The sequence below is a fragment of the Fusarium solani genome (genome assembly GCF_023522795.1).
Source record: "Fusarium solani strain SB1 chromosome Unknown bctg00000001, whole genome shotgun sequence".
Classification (NCBI taxonomy): Eukaryota; Fungi; Ascomycota; class Sordariomycetes; order Hypocreales; family Nectriaceae; genus Fusarium; species Fusarium solani.
This window is the reverse complement of record NW_027072156.1, coordinates 3,892,591-3,911,930: the sequence shown is the minus strand read 5'-3', so window position 1 is coordinate 3,911,930 and position 19,340 is coordinate 3,892,591. Positions and strand designations below refer to the sequence as shown.

The following is a 19,340-nucleotide window of genomic DNA, read 5'->3' as shown; positions in this document are numbered from 1 at the left end:
CTCTCGATGGGGTCCTTCTTTCACGAGAATCCATCTTATTCCCACCCCGGCCTGGGCGGCCGATGTGTTAGTCCCGGGCGATTTGAATGTCAGGGTTGCGTCATTAGAAGCTTGCAAGAAAAAAAAGTTCAAGGAGGTCGAAAAAAGTGAAGGATGAAAACAAGGCAGAGGCTGACGGAGAACAGGGGCGCCTCTGCCAGGCACGCGGCATGTCAATGACGTCGATTTCGTCCCAGCCTTGAATCCTCCCTTCCGATTCCCTGCGACGACGGTAACAAAGGAAAAGAAAAGAAAGGAATTCCTGTGTCTCAACTGGCCTTTCTCATCATTGGTTCCACGTGTCGAGATCAAACAGCCGAAATATTGGCATTGGAGGACATGGCGCTATTGGCAGAATTATCCCGATGCGACCTGCGTTCAACAAGAGGATCGTCGGGTCGCTATCTCAACATGGAAGTGCCCCGAGTGAGATAGTCAGGAACGGCTGATGGAAATCCCGAGGGCTAGCAACGCCCTTCTTGTCTCGCTGGTCTGCAAGGTGTGACAGGTCGTGTGTGAGCTGAATCTAAAGGTGACGGGTTGTGCCCTTGGAGTTTGATATTGAACAAGGCGAGTTCATGCCGCCTGCCCTGGTGCATCTATCTATCAACCTCGATAGATGGGTCAACCCCGGGGGCTTGTCTCTCCGTCCCCCCTTCCACCACGATCCGTACTTGTCAATCCGATAGGAAGGAGACAGCGATCGCCGAACCAAAGATGCCCTAACGAGATACATGTGACCAAGAGGTCCGGGCACACAACTGATTGAGCTGGAAAGTGCAGGTCAGGTGAGAGAGCTTGTGACCGGTCAATCGCCAAGGATGGTAAGAACGAGACGGGATGGATGCCCGCTAGGTCTTTTATTGTCTAGCATTTTGAGGGGTAGGTGATAGCTTAACCAGACGGATAGGCGAATTGTCCATCCCCAATGGTTGAGGCAGGCGAGTTGTAAGTCAAATGCCGCGTAAGAATCCATCCATTCTCAAAGTCCATGTTATCAATGCGCCATGCACAGTACTGTACCGGGCTGGAAGGCGTCGACAGCACAGCACAGCACACGAGATGTGGCACTCGCTCTGAATGGATCACTCAAGTTGCTTCCTCAGGTATCCTGCTGCCTCACGCACCGCACACACACACCAACCTGGCTTTGCCTTACGTGAGAACCTGGACATTGGTTTCTATACGGAAGAGAGGTGGCCAGCCAGAGAGGGGCACAGTGCATTGCATTCTCAAAGGGACCAACCTATGAACCAACCGGCTTCCTCTTTTGCCATAACTCACCCAACCTGGGCCCCCTGCTGGCACTGGGAGCAAACCATTGAGGTTAGCAGAGAAGCCAGGCGTCTCGCTCAGCGCCCGTCAACCCAGCCCAGCAGCTTGCTCCAGCAGTAGGCGTGCTCCAAGGTTAAAATTGCGGTGGCAGCTAAATTTCGTGCCAGAAGCCCTCTGTCCAAACAAGGCCAGCGACGGGGTGGCAGCGCCAGCGGCGACCAAAGTGGTGGCAGTGAGTGGCACGGCCAGCTGACGACCTTTCCACACTGGGCGGGTATCCTGGACGGCACACGCCTGGGATGTGAGCGCAAAGGACCTTATGCACCTAAGCCCTTTGGGCCTTTCTGGGGAGACGTCTGCTAGGAGCACCCCTTTTCGAATTATTTTCTTTGGGGACGGGGCATATGAGGGTCAGTGAGAGCGTCTGGCATCTTGGACTCGGGATGAATGAGTATTCTATCGCGTAGACTTGCTGAATGGAGAAAGGTAAGGGAATGAACTTCTTGCTAATGCTACAAACACAATCAAAAGACATCAAATACAATCTCATATATGGATTGAGTAAAATATTGTGTTTCGGTGTTGGAGTTCCGAAGTGGTTGCAATCATGACTCCCCTCGGGACGAACAAAAAAAAAGTTGGAAAAGAAGGGTCTCAACTTTTTTTTTTCCTTGAGCAGCCCATGATCAGCAGCAGCCAGTAATTGCCGAATAAAAAATTCCCTCCCCATCTGTCCGATTCAGACCAGGGCCGAGCCCAACAGAAACACAACAAAGTCCATGATCAGGCCCAAGTCAGCCCAGTAGAGCAGCTTGACCGAGTTATCAGATCACGACAGCAGATCAGATCAGGGTTCGCTCACCTTGGCTCAAGGGCAGCAACAGCAAAAAGGGCCAAAACCAAGGGGCTTCGGCAGGCCGGCCACTTTTCAGGGCAGGGTTCCTCTTTCAGGGCAAGGGTTAGGTTTGAAGCTTCCAGCGCCAACAAAGCGTCCAATGCGGGACCTGGATGGCCTCCACGGGTAATACCACGTGTAAGGTGTAAGAGACAAGAAGCTATCTGCTTGGGAAATGCAATAACGAGATAAAACAGGATGCTGGTCTTACAAGCATAATTGTTTCATCTGTTTGGCATCCATGGTAATTACAGCTGGCAAATGACAGAGACTTGCCGAGCTGATCTGCCAGCAACGGCAAGACGTGTCGTTCGCTGGCAGAGTGCCCGCAGGTGCCTGAGGTGCGCTTCGCGCTCCAGCGTCTACGCGCTTAGCCCTACAACCACTACATCAACATTGGCATTGAACTGACAGCAACATTGATCGATCACCAAGCATAAACGGCCATGAGAAAAAGTAGACACCTGTTCTCAGCTCCAGTTTTCCGGTTCCTGCTCCACGCTCGAAAGAATGTCTTGACCCCCGACAAGAGGCCATGTCGCAAGATCATTCCGCTAAAGAGACGCATCCCAGAGCCTCGTCACGCCTGGACGATTTCCCAATCCCAGGCAAGGCTCTCCTTTCTGGGACAATACTGGGTGCCTGTTCCTGGAAGATGCCCCATGATATCCACTTCCAGACTGTCCGAAGAACGTCGCGGATGCCGGAAGTGATGCCTCTTGGACCAAGCCGCGCACCCAGCGGAACTGTCGCGGGGGGGCTCGGTCACGGCGACACGGGAGCCCGTTCCTGACTGAACAGTGAACAGGGCCATGAGAAGCACTAACCCAGCGCTGTCCGAGGTGAGCGACAGCGCTGTTGCACCTGTTATTGAGGTCAAGGATATGATCCCTGATCACAGGATCGCTGGAACACGCACCTCTCCGGCTCGCATCAAGTTCACTAGCCGACGCAAGGAGAAGAAACAAACGGCTTACCACATAAACCTACGGTAGGTACCAATGGAAACCAACCTTGTTAGGTAGCTCAGCTCCGGAACATTCAACAAGCTCGAACCCGACAACCAAGTACGGCACTCAGAATCTGAGACAGTTCCTCTGCACTCGTGGCATGGCAGCAGGATGCGAGAAACTATTTGCTGCCGGTGGTCTTGTGGCTCGCTCATCGATTCTCTTGGAGGAGACGCCATCAAGCCCACGTCCGTGAGCTCCTCGTACATACCCATACACAGTGCAGATACTGAAGCTGGAATGCCCCCTCCTTTCCCACTTTACTGATTCCCCGGCTTTGCTTGGTTTCATCCAGCGACGCCCCCACTGGGTGCCCCAAATCAACCGCCCCGGCTCTCTCTCAGCACGCACCGGGCAGGGCAGCCCGCCCATGTATCGACACCCTCCCCCGCCCAGTGCGAAATTCCGGCTACTGTCTCTCTGCCTGTCTATCCTATCTCGATGGGGCGCTCTGGCGGCGTCGGCGGCCCTGTCGGGGCCACGGGACCACTCTGCCCGTCTCGGAAGTTGGGGAAGACGGAGAAGCACTCAACCAGACCAGCAAAGGAGGCGGCATACGACTGGAGTATGAGGACATGCCCGAGTCGGGTGACGGATCAGGCCAGAATCGAGGCATGGCAAAGGCATTGACGATGATTGTCAAGAGGAAAACGAACGACACGAGCCTGAGCAGGCATCATTTTTCTTTTCTTTCTGATTCGGCTCGTTAATTATGGCCCTTCCATCTCTCCGTCCACGACCAGTCCACGCGTCCGGGACTGCACTTCCCGAGCGACAGACAACCACTCGTTGCACCATCCATGGTCCAGGAACAATGTCTCCTCCCCTGGCGAGCCGGCGACGGTTGTGCAGCGGGCAGGACCCTGGCACATCTGCACTTTTTTTCTGGCCGCTTCCCGAGCGACAGACCAACCACTCGAAGCACCATCCATGGTCAAGGAACAATGCCTTTTTATACCTTATCTAGCAAGGGACGGAGCCAGCCCGTGAGGGGACCCAATCATGCCCTGCTGCGCATGCACAACGGGGAGAGCCGGCGACGGTTGTGCAGCGGGCAGGACCCTGGCACATCTGCACTTTTTTTCTGGCCGCTGCACAACCGAAGAGGCAATGCCTTTTTATACCTTATCTAGCAAGGGACGGAGCCAGCCCGTGAGGGGACCCAATCATGCCCTGCTGCGCATGCACAACGGGGAGGGGATTGAGGGGAGACCGGGTGGAAACGTCCATCTCTGGATGCATCGCGGCATGGCATATCAACAGGCTCTGCTCGTTGGCAATCGGCCAGACTCGCTGCTCTCTTTATGCTAACCGTTGCATACAGGCAGAGATCTATTCCCACCCGTCGTCCTTTCTCATCCTTCCATTCACATTCACCTCAGCACCAGCAGGAAGCTCAGGTCAGCAAGGGGACAGAGCCCGTCGCTCAGCCCCCGTTCGCCGGCCGATTGCGACTCTCCATCTGGCCTGTTTCTTGACTGCCTGCACTGGACATCCATCCATCTCACACGCCCCCCCTTGGGTCGCTCCCACGCCAGAGCCCCTCCCCTCTCGCTCTCTTCCTTGCTGCAACTCAGTTGTTCAGATGCTCGACAAGGGGGTCAGCGGACCAATAACCCGCCATCTCCCTCTCCACCTGTCGCCATCGAATGGCTGCCCCGGGGCTCTAGGGACGCCCCTCCCCCCTTCTGCCCCCCAAAGCACAGAGTCGACGGCACCATAGCGCCTGGTGGAAGGCGTTGGAACCGGCCCAGGGCCTTGGCTCCCTCAAAGAACCCCTCGCTGGTTCTGGGTCGATTTCCAAGGCACAAGGTCACTGAATGAGAGTGGTAAAGTGGCAGGACTAGCCCAGGCCATCATCCCTTCCACTGATCAAGTCCCGGTAGTCGCAAAACCTTCGATTCACCTGCACTGTACTGTACTGAACTGTACAGGCGCCGGCTGCTGGCTACATACGCCCCCGCAGCCACACACACGCCCTCGCTGGGTTGCTCTTCCCAAAATATTATTTCTCGTCCGCTTTACTTACTACACTTCCTCGCAGCATCTCGCCTCTCACCACTTCTTTTCCTTCCAGCATCATCCGTCCACGATCTTCCGGCCCAAAGAGCAAGCTACAACTTCAATCTCCACGCCTAGTTCGCGGTCGACCGACTCCTGTCGTGTCGAATCCCGAGCGTATCTCACACAGTCGGCAATGGCATCATCCAAAGTACGCTGCCCTCATCCTCGGAGGGTCCGACCCGAGCCCTGCCCCGACCCTACCCTGTCATGAACCTCCCACGACCTGCCAGATGGCTTCCAACCTACCAAGGCCCAGATTTGCTGATCTCCTTCTTCCTACCCAGGAAATGCAGCAGTCCTCGCGGCCATTGACTCAGAACCGCTCCCCCATGTCGACAACCGCGTCGGGCCTGCCCGGTCGTCAAACCCACGCTCGGGCGACCTCGCACTCGCTGCTTACCGGTGCCCTCAACGCAAACCACCGAGTCACTCGACGAAAGTCGGTTACGAACCCGAGCTCCAACATCACCTCCGCCTTGGCCGCTGCCCTCCGGGATGGTGACCGGTCCGCCGCTGTGCCGATTGCAAACGGTGGCCGCCGAATGTCCAAGAGCGCCGCTGCCAGGGCGGCCCTCGTTGGCAGCCTTCCCTCCCCGCCAGCCAGTCTTCCAAACCATAAGTCGATGCCCGATCCGAAGCGAGAGCTCAATGGTAGCGCCATCGAGGACGATCCGAATGACGGCTCGGCCGACGAGGGAGCGACCAAGTTCCAGAAGGCTCGTCAGAGGCGTGCCAGCGACGGTCAGACTCTCAAGGAGGGCAAGAAGAGCAACCGGGTCGAGGTCCGCTGCGACAAGTGCGGCAAGGGCTACAAGCACAGCAGTTGCTTGACGAAGCACTTGTTGGTACCCCTCTTCCCCATTGATCTTGCTCCCAATCCAGCGAGTCTTTTACAAAGACAGGACCTGCTTTTGGCGTGTGACGTTGCGTGTGTGTGAATCAGTCTCGCTGACTAGGATTAGGTGGGAGCACACTCCCGAATGGTCCTACACCTCGAAGCTGCTCATCTCGAAGCACCAGCAAGTCCAGCTGCTTGAGGCTGCGTCTGTCCTTGTTGCCATGAACGGCAACGGAAAGGACAGTGCCGCAACTCCTCCCGACTCTGCCAAGGACTTCCAAAGCGAGGCCGGGTCTTCTTCACCTGCGGCTTCGGGGTACTCTGACCCCGCAGAGCGACAGAGCTCTGCCGACACAACCCCGCCACCATACGCCGAGGGGCTGAATGTCAATGGCACTTCTTACCGAAACAAGCGTCACAGCAGCAACGGCGGGTATGCAACGAGCTTCCAGTCCACATCGGCGGCTTCGTTTGGCGCTGGGAGTGCGCCATTTGGCTCAGGATTTGGTCACTACCGGCAGCCGAGCAACGACCACCGACCAACGTCATCCGGCCGCAACGCAACGGGCGAAGACGATCGGGACCTGGCTGCGGCGGTGGAGCTCCTCAGCTGCAGCTTTGGTAGCAACAATGGGTCTCGCAACGCCGGACTTCCCGCAGATGCGCCCCCTGTCCCTCCGCTGCCGGCGCAGTACCTCGACCAAGCAACTCCGCTATCAGCAGCGGGCTTCATCAACAGCTATCCCAGCCGACAACCTGAAAGTTTCACACGAGGCGAAATGAGACGACCCAGCGAGGACGTCAAGATGGAGGAGAGCGGCGATTCGGTCATGGACGACGACGATTTCGAGATGCGTTCGCGGGGTCGCAGCGAAGATGACGACGACGGTGTTTTCGGTCGCATGGAGGAATGATTTTTGGATTCATCATTAACGGGTTAACGAACGGGATGGGACGGGACGGAGTAATCTCTTGGGTCGGGCATATTGACTCTGGAGTTGGAATATTGCATGACGTTGAAGGGCGGGCGCGTTGTTTGTGATTTTTCCGCATCACGATATATGTTGTTGCGTGTATGAGGTGGTTCAGCTCCGCCGCCGATCTTCAGCACCAAGGAGTGGAGGGCTCTTCTGCGTTGTCGCCCATACTGGGGCTTGACAAGGATGAGATTGCATCGCCACGAGGTTAAAGTGAGGATCCGGAGAGGCGTCGAGCGGACGCCCGAATAAATAAATACCTACTGAATAAATGAAGAATAAATCTTGAAACCACGTTTCGGTTCGTGTTTACGATGAGTACGCCACGGGAGGAGAGAGTTTGGGTCTGGGAGAATGATTGAATAGGTATCAGGTCAGATCATGACGAAAAATGATGGTGGTAGTGATAGAGCACCGCTAGACATGAACAACGAGGTCACAATGGGCTGGGCAGTAGAACAAGCAGCAGCCAAGCTAGACCCGATCCACGTAGGACGAGAGTAGCAAGAATGATAGAGTGAGAGAAGCCAAACAAGAGTCGATCTCTAATCTTTATCATTCATAGTTGATAGTTCAGCGGCTGGTTCTAGAGGAGAAAAGATGGGAGAAAAAAAAAGAAGGAGAAAAAGTGTATGGAATTTGGAAAAATTGGTTTGGTCGGTTGTGAAAAAGCAGCTAGCCCACTAGAGTAAAGCAGCAAAAAGTGGCCTATACAGTGGGGGTCAGTGGGAGGCTGCCCGCTGAAAGAGTGTTTCCCCAGCGACCTCCTCGACGTCACTGACTGCCCGATCTTCCCCACCACAAGCTAGAAGCGCCCTGCCCGCCCCTCGGCGCAAACACACACACAAAGATTGGATCCAGCGCCATCTTGTCTCTCTGTCGCAACACTTGTGGCATCCTCGGGAATCCGGTCTTGCTAATCCAGCGACGTATCAGCCTCGTTTCTTTCGAATTAAACGGACAAAAAAGCTCCGAGATGCCGGCGACTTTGCGAAGAGCTGCCGGAAAGGCTGACGAGGCCGGCGATGAGACGGCGCTGACGACAACGACAGCCTCTTCCTCCTCCTCGTCGCAGAGGCAGGTCGCGCCACGAAATCTGCGCGAGGTTATTCCCGACCAAGCCCAGTTCCCGCTCGCGGTGGCGACGAGCTTCGCGATGGCGAGTCTCGGGTACAGTCTGTTGGGTGAGCTCACGGGTGGTCAACTCGCAGCTATCAGCCGGAGCCAAGACACCTGGGGAGAGGTCACCCTCCTCGCGGGCTGGAGAGTGTGAGTTGATTGATTGCGATGGAGCTGGGGGTACGGTTCGCTAACTCCGTGTCCCAGGATCGAGCTGGCGCTGGGATGGTACGGCAAGCTGGATGGCCTGGATGTTGCCATGTTGGACCTGCTGTCGCATGGTCCTCACGTCAGTCTACCCCACCTTTCCCGATGCCGGATGGATGTTCATGATGGATGCTAACCCATGGCAAAGTACTTTCTCCTGTCGAGGTTCTATAACCTCAGTGCTACGACGGCTCTCTGGGCATTGGCTATCGATATCGCCTCGGTGGCCGTTCCCTTTTCCCTGCTCCGGCCGCTCTCTACCGTCCACACGCCTTCGGCCGCTGCCGCTGCGGGACTGCCCAATCGCGAGCTCATCGACTTGTCTCTTCAGCTGTATACGACTGCCTTGTCGACTGGCATCTACACCGTTGTGTTGGTTCTCTCGCTGCGCTTCATTCTACCACGCATCCTGGTCGTCTACTACACTGGGGTGCCGACCCTCGAGCCTGCGTACACGGCCTCGTACGCGTCTGTCCTCCCCGTGACGCTACTATTTGGCGTTGCGGCGAGCACCTTCATATTTGCGCCGTTTGCGACGACAGCTCGGGCAAAGGAGGACGATAAGATCGACGAGTTCGACCCTGTCGCTGCATCCCTTGGGGAGACTGTCTGGTGGAACGTCTGGGGATACACTGCGAAGACCAAGGTGGTGGTTCGGCGGACAGCGATCGCTGCCCTTGTTGCCGCTACCAACACGTTCCTTGCATCGACCAAGACCCTTTACGGTGTTGAGTCCGCAGGCGCCGCCGTGTATGCCAGTGTCTGGGCGTTTGCAGCCCTATGCACAGGCATCGGTCTTGGCTTTGTAGGCGGAGACTAAAGGAGAGACGGATCTCACAACTGGAGGACAACTGGAGGCACCCTGGCCTGGTCTTGCATTTGAGCAGGCCAGGGATAGGCGTGGCCATATGAATGGATAGAGTTGGAATGCTCTGGTTCCCTGGTATACCTTGTTCAATTGGGGTCGAGGGGTGGAATTGGGGCTTACTCGGCCCGTATCTTTTGTGTTTGGTTGGCTGTGTATTGATGTCAGGATTGTTCTGAGACAGTGGTTTGCTATTGTCTGAGAGTAGAGGCGTCTATGTTGGCAACCTCTTTTTTTTCTATGTCTTTGTATGAATACTATCACGACGAGCTTTTTCCTTAATATATAACTTATTTAAGAGGTTGCCTAGGTAGTTTAGGACGTCAAGATAAAGAGGTCGCCCGATGTTATCAAGTCATAGGTTAGGCAGGCGAATTCAGCTCCAACGGATGGATGTCACTCATGACTGACAACGCATCAGTGCTCGATCCTCATCACTATCGATAAGGCGATACGAACTTGTTCCAAATCACACCGTGAACGGCGCTGAGGTCTGGAGATTGCCAAGTTGGGTAACCAGAGCGGAAGCTAGATGGCGGGGATAGAGGTCGATCCATTAGAGGTGATGACGTCTAGGAATCCGGAGGGTCCACGGGCTGTTGGTCGTTCATGGAGCCGAATCCACCGGCAAGGCAGATCGATTCGGTAGGGCTGATGCATGAGGGTCGCAGGTCAGTGTTTTGGATAGGTAATTGCTGTATCGAGAAGGTTGACGGACTGTCCCAGAGGTTATTGCAGCAGGGAAGCATCTATAGATGCAGCCCTATCCATCGCCTTGGGTCAAAGCTATCATCCATGCCAAGACCTGGTGTCGTTGATCTTCAACGGGCGCTAACGAGGCACTAACAAGACCTGTCACAGACATGATCTGGAGTTGAGAACAGAATTCAAAGGCGGAATTCGTGAACGGTCATAATTCCGTAATTCCGCACTTGGATATGAAGAAATAAGGAAGCCTGGGAGCTGAGATGGGGAACCTTCGCTGTGATTACCCAGGTCGGATATGCTGCAAGGCTGCGCCCCAGAGTGTATGATCCCAATAGCGGACTCGGCAGCTCAGAGAGGCTGTAGGGCTGCTGCAGTTCAGCTGACAAGGGTGTTCGACGATTCAGAGCTTTGAACATTCATTCTGTAAGAGAACTAGGCCCCAATTGAGCCCAAGGTCGAGCTGTCACTGGTGATTGTGGCACGACGTTTAGGACACGTCAAGGACGGCCCCTGCTTGCAGCCCCTCCCGTACTACGTATATCGTCCTGAATTCTCCAAGCCCAGCTCCACCGAAATGCGCCTCGCTAGTATCATGCTATGACCTTGGGGTTTCCTATCCTCACTCGATGATACCCCTTGCAACACTTGCTGCAACTAACATGCCGTAGGACCAACAGCGAACAGAGAGGCTCAGTAACAGGTTAAACAGAGGAGAAATGCTCCACAAGGTGATGAAAGTCTGCAGAGAAGCACTCCGGAGTGCCGGAGCAGTGCCACTCCGAAGCAGTTCGGCATGTGGTTCTGTGCTATTCCAAGCCCATACACCCCTAGAGCGGGATCCCCTTCAGGGATGTTTTTGTCCACCAAGATGCGAATGCGGCAAGCAGGACGAGAAAGCCAAGACGAAATGTCACTATCTACAACACGCGGCTTGACAAGGTCTCGTGCCTGGCACCAGCCTCGCTGAGAAGCTGCTCATCGTGAAAGAAACAGCCCTATAGGATGTGGCTGATTTTTTTTTCTACCTTGCAAGGGTTTGGCTATGTGCAGTATTGTTCATGCGGTCAGTGACACTATCTCGCTCCTTCGCTACTTGCTCGCGATGCGTGACCTTGTTGTTGTACCCGTGTACTTGGCTGCAAGGCTCCAGTATAGCAGAATATCTTCAACTTTTGGCTTTGAGACTGAAGTTCACGATTCTTTCAAGTATAAGAAGATTCCCATTTTCCTGATGGAATCGAATATTTTCAGCATCATCACACAATACCGCCTCAAGCGCATGTCTTCCATTCAAAGCTCCTTCTTCACACAGTTCCAACACCAGCGGCAACTTCGATACGTCTCGCCATGGCTAGCTACTATGACTCCACGGCCTTTAGGAGGTCCGGGAGCATCAAGAGCGATGATGAAGTCACTATCGAAGGCCCAATTGAGGTTGAGGGCTCAATCAAGTCGGGAAGCAGTATCAGTCTGAAAGGCGAGGTGAGTGTGAGAGACAAGATGGACGCCTACGGAGGCATTGAGATGAACGGAAGCATCAGTTGCGGGTAAGTACACCATTATTATCCATTGAGACCCTCAAAACTAATAGAGTGGAAAACAGCGGCCGGATCAAGGCTTATGGAAACATTGTGGTGTCGGGATGCTTGTCTGCCAGAGATAAGATCAAAGCATACGGAAAGCTCAAGGTTGTCGGAACTCTCGAGGGAACCGAGTTGGAGATTTACGGAAACGTGAGCATCACGGGATGCCTGTAAGTGCAAAAAGAGTCTGTAATTGTTTGAAGTTGTGGTTTTTTGCTGACAAAATCTTTTAGCAAGTGTCGTCATCTGGTTGTCTATGGAAACTTGACCCTCATCGGACCTGAGTCGGGTTATTATGTTGAACAGTCTGCAGAGATCGCGGGTGCGACCATGATGAGGGAGACGGAGCCCGACTGGGATTGGTAATGGTGTTGCTATTAGAGGTTTGCGATTTCTTATTCTTTGTCTTTGGTTTAATTTGGCTTTTTTTCTTTCTTACGGTAACGACTTGCAATGACTGGATGGGGTAATGGAATTAATGGCTGGGTAATGAGAGTATTTGGGACCGGAGATGCATGGATGGGACTTGTGGTTGGAGTTGGGCGTTTACATCGCTTCTTTAGACGATAACCAGAATCTCTGGATATGGATCTCGACTATCATTACTCGTCGCTACGTATGGATGAGGTATGAACCAGTAACTACCTAGAGAATACAGGAGATATTTCTTCAAAACCCAAGTCCGTCATGCGTCATGTTCCACTCAACTGTGTTGCAGAGTTAGTTGCATTTACAGCTCCAGGCATCCAGGAACTATTGTCAGTTACAGCCACGATGCAGCAACAGACCATGCGCAATATGCAATTGAGGCTGAGAGGCTTCGCAATCAGAATTGCTGGAATTCGGCAGCCTAGCAGGACGTTGAAGAGGCTGTCCAAACACGTCAAAGAGCAGTTCGGTTGTCATCTAAGCCGACAACCATGCGAGTGCGATAACATGGATCTCGGCTTCAACCAGTCAAATCAATTCCGTGCCTCACGTCAAGCATGGACCATTCCTATATTTGGGGAATTGGGGGCCAAAGACGACCATGAGCTCCTTCGGATGCTTTCGCTGCTCGTCGCCAAGATAAAGACGAGCCCGCTCTTGATGACTCAGGCATCTTGAATGTGGGTGCCTGAAGCTTGCTTCCCGTACGTGCACGGACCATCTCCTGTTCCTGGTGCGCTTTGGGTTGCGCACTACCGAGTGCGAGTGCGCAAGCGCAACCTCCGCGTTGACGTACTGTATCATCCATCGCGCCCTTGACCTCTCGACGCGCCCACCACCCACGCCATCAGATGGCATCGCCAACGTCCTCGGAATAGGGCAACGGTATCCGCTCATTTACACCATTCATCGCGCTTCGCGTCAAACGAACCCCGAGGCTCAGCGCAACAACATGGCCGCCGCCGCAGACCCCCAGGGCGACACCAAGATGGAGGATGTTTCGCCCACGGACCAGACCTCGATGGAGGAGTCCATCACCCAGTCGCTTGGCCAGATGGGCAACGGGCTCGCGTCGCTGCAGTCGCGCGCTGATCCCGATGCGCAGACCACCGTTACCGATTTCCTCGATTTTACCGAATACCTCTCCTCTGATGTTGTGCGGTCCCTCACGCTCATCGGGAAGCTCGACGAGCGCTACATCAATGCCTCCCACATGATCGACGACTTGACCTCCAAATGGGGTCGGCTTCCCAGTCTACCTGCGGAGGAGCGCCCATTACCCGTGCAGCTTCGGGCAGACATCTCTGAGCAACTGGCTCAGTCAGTTGACTCGAGGGTCTTTGCCCATGCCGAGGCCGTGAGGTTGTCGGAAAACGTTAACAGGCACTATAAGAAGGCAAAGGTCTTACTTTCTAAACTGCAGAAGATGATGGACAACTATCCCACTGAGGAAGTCAAAAGCCCAGTTGTGTCGAAATCGCCACAGTTGGCAAGGAATAAATTAAGCTCCAAGGCTGCAGGCGATGGTGGTCAGAAGCCCAGACGCCCACAAGTTCCGAGAATCATTGTCCCGGGAGAGATATTAGCACCATATGATATTGACTACGACACCTTTACCGACGATAGCGACATTAGTTCTGATGAGGAGTCGGATACTCCGGCACCAAGTCGAAGAACTCCAGCGCCGCCTCCGCGAATCAAACTTGTTACCAACAAGACCCCAAAGACGCCGAGTCGCCTCGCACGGCCAGTGAGCTATCCTACGGCAGCCCTGAGCCAGGCTGCGGCTGCCAACAATGCAGCCTTGCTTCATCCGCCACCCGAGAACGCGGTTATCGGCAGCCCGGATGCTCCATGGCTACAGCTTACCCAGTACGAGCTAGCCAAGCTACGGAAACGGATGAAGAAGAATGCGACGTGGACACCGAGCGAGACCATGATTGCTCGCGAGCTCAAGGCTCTGGGCCGTGGTCCTGATGCCTATCACGAGGCCAAGAGAAAGGCCGAAGAAGAGGGGAAATCCTTTGAGCCTCCAGTCCCTAAGCCTATCGTTGATAACGAGTCGGGCGAGAAGCAACTCCCTGCTGGTGCGATCAGTGCTGACACGTTGGCTGCTGAAGAGGTCCCGACAAGCAATCGCGGCATGAAGCTCAACGAGGCAAAGAAACTGAAGAGGGAGGCCCTAGCCAAGCTTGCCGCAGAGGAGGCGGAAGAATCAGCCAGAAAAATGGCAGAGGCAGCTAAGCTCTTCCTCGGAAATGGCAATAACGGAAACAAGGGGAACCAAAAGGCCTCGGCCCCGGCCCCGGCATCTGAGGCCCCCAAAGAAACTCCCACCAAGCCCGTCAAAACAAGAGCCACATCGAGGGCCACGAAGCGAAAGAGAGAGCCAGAGCCAGAGGAGACCCCCAACTCCCATGAGAACAACGAAACACAGCCCTCACGACCACAGGTGAAGCGCACCAAGACTGAGACTCCAGTTCCACCACCCCACCACCCTTCCATGAGCCATAGCAAGGGACCAACCCCTGAGAGTACAGGTCCTCCAGCTCCCCTGACGACGCCTGGTGAACATGCCGTCGTCACACACGCCGAAACTCCAGTTCCCATTCCCATCCTACCTCAAGGCACGTCTGTGATCACCAGAGGAGCCAAGTCTCCAACTCCCAACCCGTCTAACTCGACTGCAGCTCCCGCCGCCACTCCCGGCAAAGCCCACCCGACAGAGACTCCAGTGCCCTTCCCAATCCCCGAGCCGCGAAAGTCGGCAACCCCAGTGCTCCCTCCAGTGAGAGAAAACACCAAGCGAGAGACTCGGGGTGACGCAGCGAAGCGGACACAGCAGGCCCAGCAGCAGCTACTTTTGCAGCAACAGGCACAAGCGCCACAGCCCCAGCAACCTCAGGAAGCTCCTCAGGAGCAGCAGCAACCCGAGCGGCAAGCGTCTAACCCCCCTCAACCTCAACCCCAACCCCAACCTACCATCATCCCTCCTCCACAACCCCCTCCAGTTACCCCTGAAGTACCAAGCAAGCAGATACCTTCACGGGCTGCAACGCCCCGATTAACTCCAGGGCCAGAGGGCCTTGCCCTCCGTCGACCAAGCTCTCGTGGTAAAGGCGCAAGCCAAGAGCCACAGTCCTCACTAGCGGCAGTTCGGCCACGACGGGCGAGCACCGCTCGCAACACGCCTGCCCCCGAGCCTCGGCCAGCAAAGCGAACCAAGCGTCCTGCCCCCGGCGTTGTTAGTACCACAAACAGTGGCGGGAATAGCGCTGTCGGTAAGCGAAAAGCGGCGCCGAAGAAGAAAGCTCGTCCGAGGCAGAATAAGGGTCCTGCGGAGCCAGAGCTGGAGGAGGTAGACGACGAGGGGAACCCGATCGACCCCGACGAGCCGAGATACTGCTCCTGCAACCGAGTCAGCTTCGGCCTCATGATCCAGTGCGACAATGTCGACGTAAGCGGCTCCTCAACCACGCCCTCACACTCATCCTCCACCTCAGCATCCCGTCGAAAGGGAACGAACAAGCAGCTAACACAGAAGCAGAACTGCAAGGAAGAGTGGTTTCATCTCGAGTGCGTCGGTCTCGCCGAGGTGCCCGCGCGGACGACCAAATGGTACTGTCCTGAGTGCCGGGTGCTGCTCAACATTGGCGAAAAGGGTGAGGTCAGTGCAAGGGGTGTGAAGATGTAGGAGGGTGGCAGCAACAATGTTGGGGAATTCATACGGGTCGACTTTTGGAGTTCAGAACGGTACGATTTTGGGGCGAAGTCTGGATGCTTGATATTTTAGAAGATGTCCTCTGCAAGGATCCTACGAGAGAATGATACCCGAATGATTTGCTCTTAATTGGTTCCGGTCTCGGGCCTACAGCAACTTTCAAGACGGACGGAACCTGAGCTGCTCGTCGCGCGCAACGGGGTCTCAATGGTCAATAGGAACCAGATTCTCCAACAAGGCGTAATTGGTTTAGTGGTAAAATTCTCCGTTGCCATTCGAGCAGCGTCGGGGAGCCCTGGGTTCGATTCCCAGATTACGCATTGCTTTTTGACCTTTTTGCCTATTCCTTTCATCGATTCCACAGGCCGGATTGTGTTTCTTTTTGCAACCCGATGTTCTCTTGCACCCTCGTCCAATGCAGTCCCTGTGATGGCCGATTACACCAACCATGTCACGTGCAACAAGCCAAAGCGTGATTGGTTTAGTGGTAAAATTCTCCGTTGCCATTCGAGTAACGTCGGGGAGCCCTGGGTTCGATTCCCAGATCACGCATTGCTCATTTCTTTTTGCGAGTTGCCGAGTGAAATCCTTTTTGCTGATCATGCGTCTTCCTTCGTTGTCTGTTCCGATGAGTGTGTTGAGATGGGATGGAAGGAGTCTGTGTGTTGAACACTCGACTCTACACAAGACAAGTGCTGTCGGGTTCCGGATAACTTTCGAAAGGAAGTACAGTTGTTTGCTCACTCGAACTGCAACTGCCTCGACACAATTCAATCCTTGCGTCAACTCTCATATAGGGTAATTTGATTGATATTGAAGAGTGCCTGAAGGTTGGGGTGGTCCGGTTGTCCTGGAAGCATCTTGAATAGTTGATGAGGACCAAGAATACACTTGATGTCTCAATGACGGCAATACCTGCTCCTCTACCCAAGGTGATCGATCCGCATATTTGAAAACCAGATCGGCCTTCCATTCCTCAAGAGCCAAGGAAGAACCGGGCCGGGATGATTGAACTGTAGTAAGTGATGACGGCCGGAGTCATTACCAAGCTCGGTTGATAGTCGATCAAAGGGCCAATTATTCCTGGTATCAAGAAGGCATTTGTCGACAACAAGGCCAACCGTATCTCGTGTCCAGCGCGTACACTTACTACTGGTAGGTAGTGATGCGTAGAATACCATCGCCATTGACAAAAATAAAACCGCTACTTAGCGGATCAAAAAGAAAGGTCTCCGGTACAGGGAATCGAACCCTGGGCTCCGCGGTACTATTCCCTCAGGTTATGAGAGCGCGAAATGTTAGCCACTACACCATACCGGATGAACTGGCTGTTGTTGGAAGAGAGTCTGGATGATTCGACCAAGTATTCGGCAGAGGCTATTGTCGTACCGGTCCTGTCTGTGTTGTCGTGTTCTGAAGATCAAGAACTTGAGATGCAACACGCAGTGTAGAATCTGAGGCTTCGAAGGCTCAGGAACACATGAAAACCTAAGCCCTGCGGGGATAGAGTTAATGCATGGCGGACCGCCACGCTTCATTCCAGAAAGAAACACTGGCGGTAACTTTCGTTAGCTGGATCACGATCTGCTGCAACCCACCTTTGGTGGAAAGCAATTGCATCATGCTGGTTGTTGAACTCCGTATATCCGTATTTATAAGTGAGGAGTCTGGCGGGCAGAGTAGCCAAGCTGCTCTATCTTCTCGCTCGATTTGTCAGAAAACAACCTCGCAACAAATTCACAATGGCAAAGAACATACCTGAAAGATACCTACCCCAATACGCAAAGGAGGATGATTGGGATGATCAAGAGCTCCAAGACTTCGTGACGAGTTTCTATCGCCTCTCTGATAACCATGAGGAGAATCAGCGATGGGTCGACTCATTCACGGACGATGCGAACGTACAGATTGGCGCCGACAAGGTGCAGGGGTCTGAAGGTTAGTCAACTGGTCTCTGTCGGGTCGACTATCATGTGAAGCCAGTCCGACAAACTGTTGAGATGTTGAGCTGACAGGCGAATACACAGAGATCCCAGACTTCCGCACTCGGATGTGGGCGCATATCCAAGAGCGTAAGCACACGGTGCTCAAAGTATTCCCTGGGAAGTTCACTGGATCGGACGCATCGGAGCGTGAGTGTATGCTGCTCGGAGAAGCGAGCTTCTTGACGCGAGATGGGAGAACTATTGAGGCTGGTTGGTCGGCGCATGCGGTAGTAAGAAGGGTCCAGGGTCAGTGGAAGTTTGCGCAGTATCGAGTCTGGGTGCAGAACGAATAGGCGGACACCTCTTATGAACTCGGAGCAGTTGAACTTGTGCATAGTCTGGGTTGATCAACTTTGATGGTATTCCAAGCTCCCAAGCCCAGCGCCTCTGTTGAGAAACCTGTCCAACCCGATACGTCATGGCAGTCCCGTGGGAGAAATGCGGGGATGGAGTTGGGGACTTGCGAAAGCCCATTGCCGATGCGTATCGCCCATGGTCGAATGGCAAAGCCCCGGATCAGCACGCCGATTAACGGAAAGCTCTGGCAGGGGAATCGACAAGTCCCGAGCAAGGTCAGATGAAAAAGGCTAGCAGCACACCCGGGGGCGTCATGTCGTCAACATGGCATCGTCGCAACGTTTCTGGGGCGCTCCAGAGTTCACCGTCCCTTGCTTTCCCACCCTGCCGGCCTTCTGCTCCGGCGCAGACGAACCCGCGGCCTCCCACGATCTACTCATCTGGGATATCGCCCCCTGGAGATGAGAGGCACAGCAAGGTTGATGGCGTAGATGGCAGGGCTCACCTGACCTGCGGTCACGGCGTAGAATCATGTGGCTTGGATTGGGTCGGATGGATGGTAGATGGTGGATGGTGCAGCCTGGACGTCTGGGGGGAATGATGGCGGATCATTGATGACTTGATGACTGTGATGACTATTGCGTACTTGCCCGATTCGAAGTGGCAGTCAAGTTGGTGTCTTCTTCCACTTGTTGGATCAAGGAACGTCGTCATCACCAAGCTCTGCCTTTAACACTCCAGACCCGGAAACCTGTTATGAACTGGGCGCGTAACTGGGCATGATAGCCTGCGACGTGGTTCATCATGCCCGCCGCTTCGGCCAGGCTCCCTGGGGAGGACCGGATTCGTACCCATCCTTCAGCGCATGAACCCCCCGCGTCGGCCGGCCCTGTCCCGAGACTCGCACCGCGGGAGCTGGAACTGAAGCTGACCAGAGGTCCAGAGCCATGCGCCTTTACCGCCTGCTGAGCCAGTCTGACCTGACTGTGCTGTGTCAATCACCGATGGTTAGCCATCGGTGCCAAAGAGGAAAGTCGGAACCTTCTGTTGAGCTAGAATGCAGCGGTTCGGCGTGCCTGACAGGATGAGCCACGCAGATCCGGCTGGCTCTGATATGTACCCGGCCTTGCCTTATCACTTCCCGCGGGGGCTGGTGCGGTGATGACGGGAGGTACCTCTGCCTGCCAGGTCCCTTATCGTGTACAACCTCAGCCAGCCTCCACCCATCCAAAACCGCCCGGCGCTAGAACAACCTCGGGCGGGTTCAGGTTCACTATTTACAGCCCAGGGCATGTGGTCCCCTGCTTGGCTCCCCGACACCCCCCGTA

The 19,340-nt window shown here is 54.7% G+C and overlaps 5 protein-coding genes across 5 annotated transcripts; all 5 read left to right on the top strand.

Annotated features, from left to right (window-relative positions):
* Nucleotides 1-3,021: 3,021 nt before the first annotated feature.
* Nucleotides 3,022-3,415, top strand: MRS44_003316 (uncharacterized protein; the record flags this gene model as incomplete). Its single annotated transcript, XM_046280811.2, has 2 exons — nt 3,022-3,200; nt 3,259-3,415. 2 exons carry the CDS (start codon nt 3,022-3,024, stop codon nt 3,413-3,415), a joined length of 336 nt encoding a protein of 111 aa, XP_046137430.2.
* Nucleotides 3,416-4,804: 1,389 nt separating this feature from the next.
* MRS44_003315 (uncharacterized protein) lies at nt 4,805-7,035 on the top strand (the record flags this gene model as incomplete). The annotated part of the gene is made up of 4 exons (XM_065623171.1): nt 4,805-4,819; nt 4,943-5,101; nt 5,154-6,199; nt 6,246-7,035. 4 exons carry the CDS (start codon nt 4,805-4,807, stop codon nt 7,033-7,035), a joined length of 2,010 nt encoding a protein of 669 aa, XP_065479243.1.
* A 1,039-nt stretch (nt 7,036-8,074) lies between these two features.
* Nucleotides 8,075-9,244, top strand: MRS44_003314 (uncharacterized protein; the record flags this gene model as incomplete). Its single annotated transcript, XM_046268414.2, has 3 exons — nt 8,075-8,367; nt 8,425-8,506; nt 8,573-9,244. The coding sequence occupies 3 exons, from the start codon at nt 8,075-8,077 to the stop codon at nt 9,242-9,244; spliced, it is 1,047 nt and encodes a 348-aa protein (XP_046137429.1).
* A 2,100-nt stretch (nt 9,245-11,344) lies between these two features.
* On the top strand, nt 11,345-15,703 carry MRS44_003313 (uncharacterized protein; the record flags this gene model as incomplete). Its single annotated transcript, XM_065623170.1, has 4 exons — nt 11,345-11,544; nt 11,589-11,750; nt 11,814-11,942; nt 12,679-15,703. The coding sequence occupies 4 exons, from the start codon at nt 11,345-11,347 to the stop codon at nt 15,701-15,703; spliced, it is 3,516 nt and encodes a 1,171-aa protein (XP_065479242.1).
* Nucleotides 15,704-17,472: 1,769 nt separating this feature from the next.
* On the top strand, nt 17,473-18,008 carry MRS44_003312 (uncharacterized protein; the record flags this gene model as incomplete). Its single annotated transcript, XM_065623169.1, has 2 exons — nt 17,473-17,668; nt 17,767-18,008. 2 exons carry the CDS (start codon nt 17,473-17,475, stop codon nt 18,006-18,008), a joined length of 438 nt encoding a protein of 145 aa, XP_065479241.1.
* Between the last annotated feature and the right edge of the window lie 1,332 nt (nt 18,009-19,340).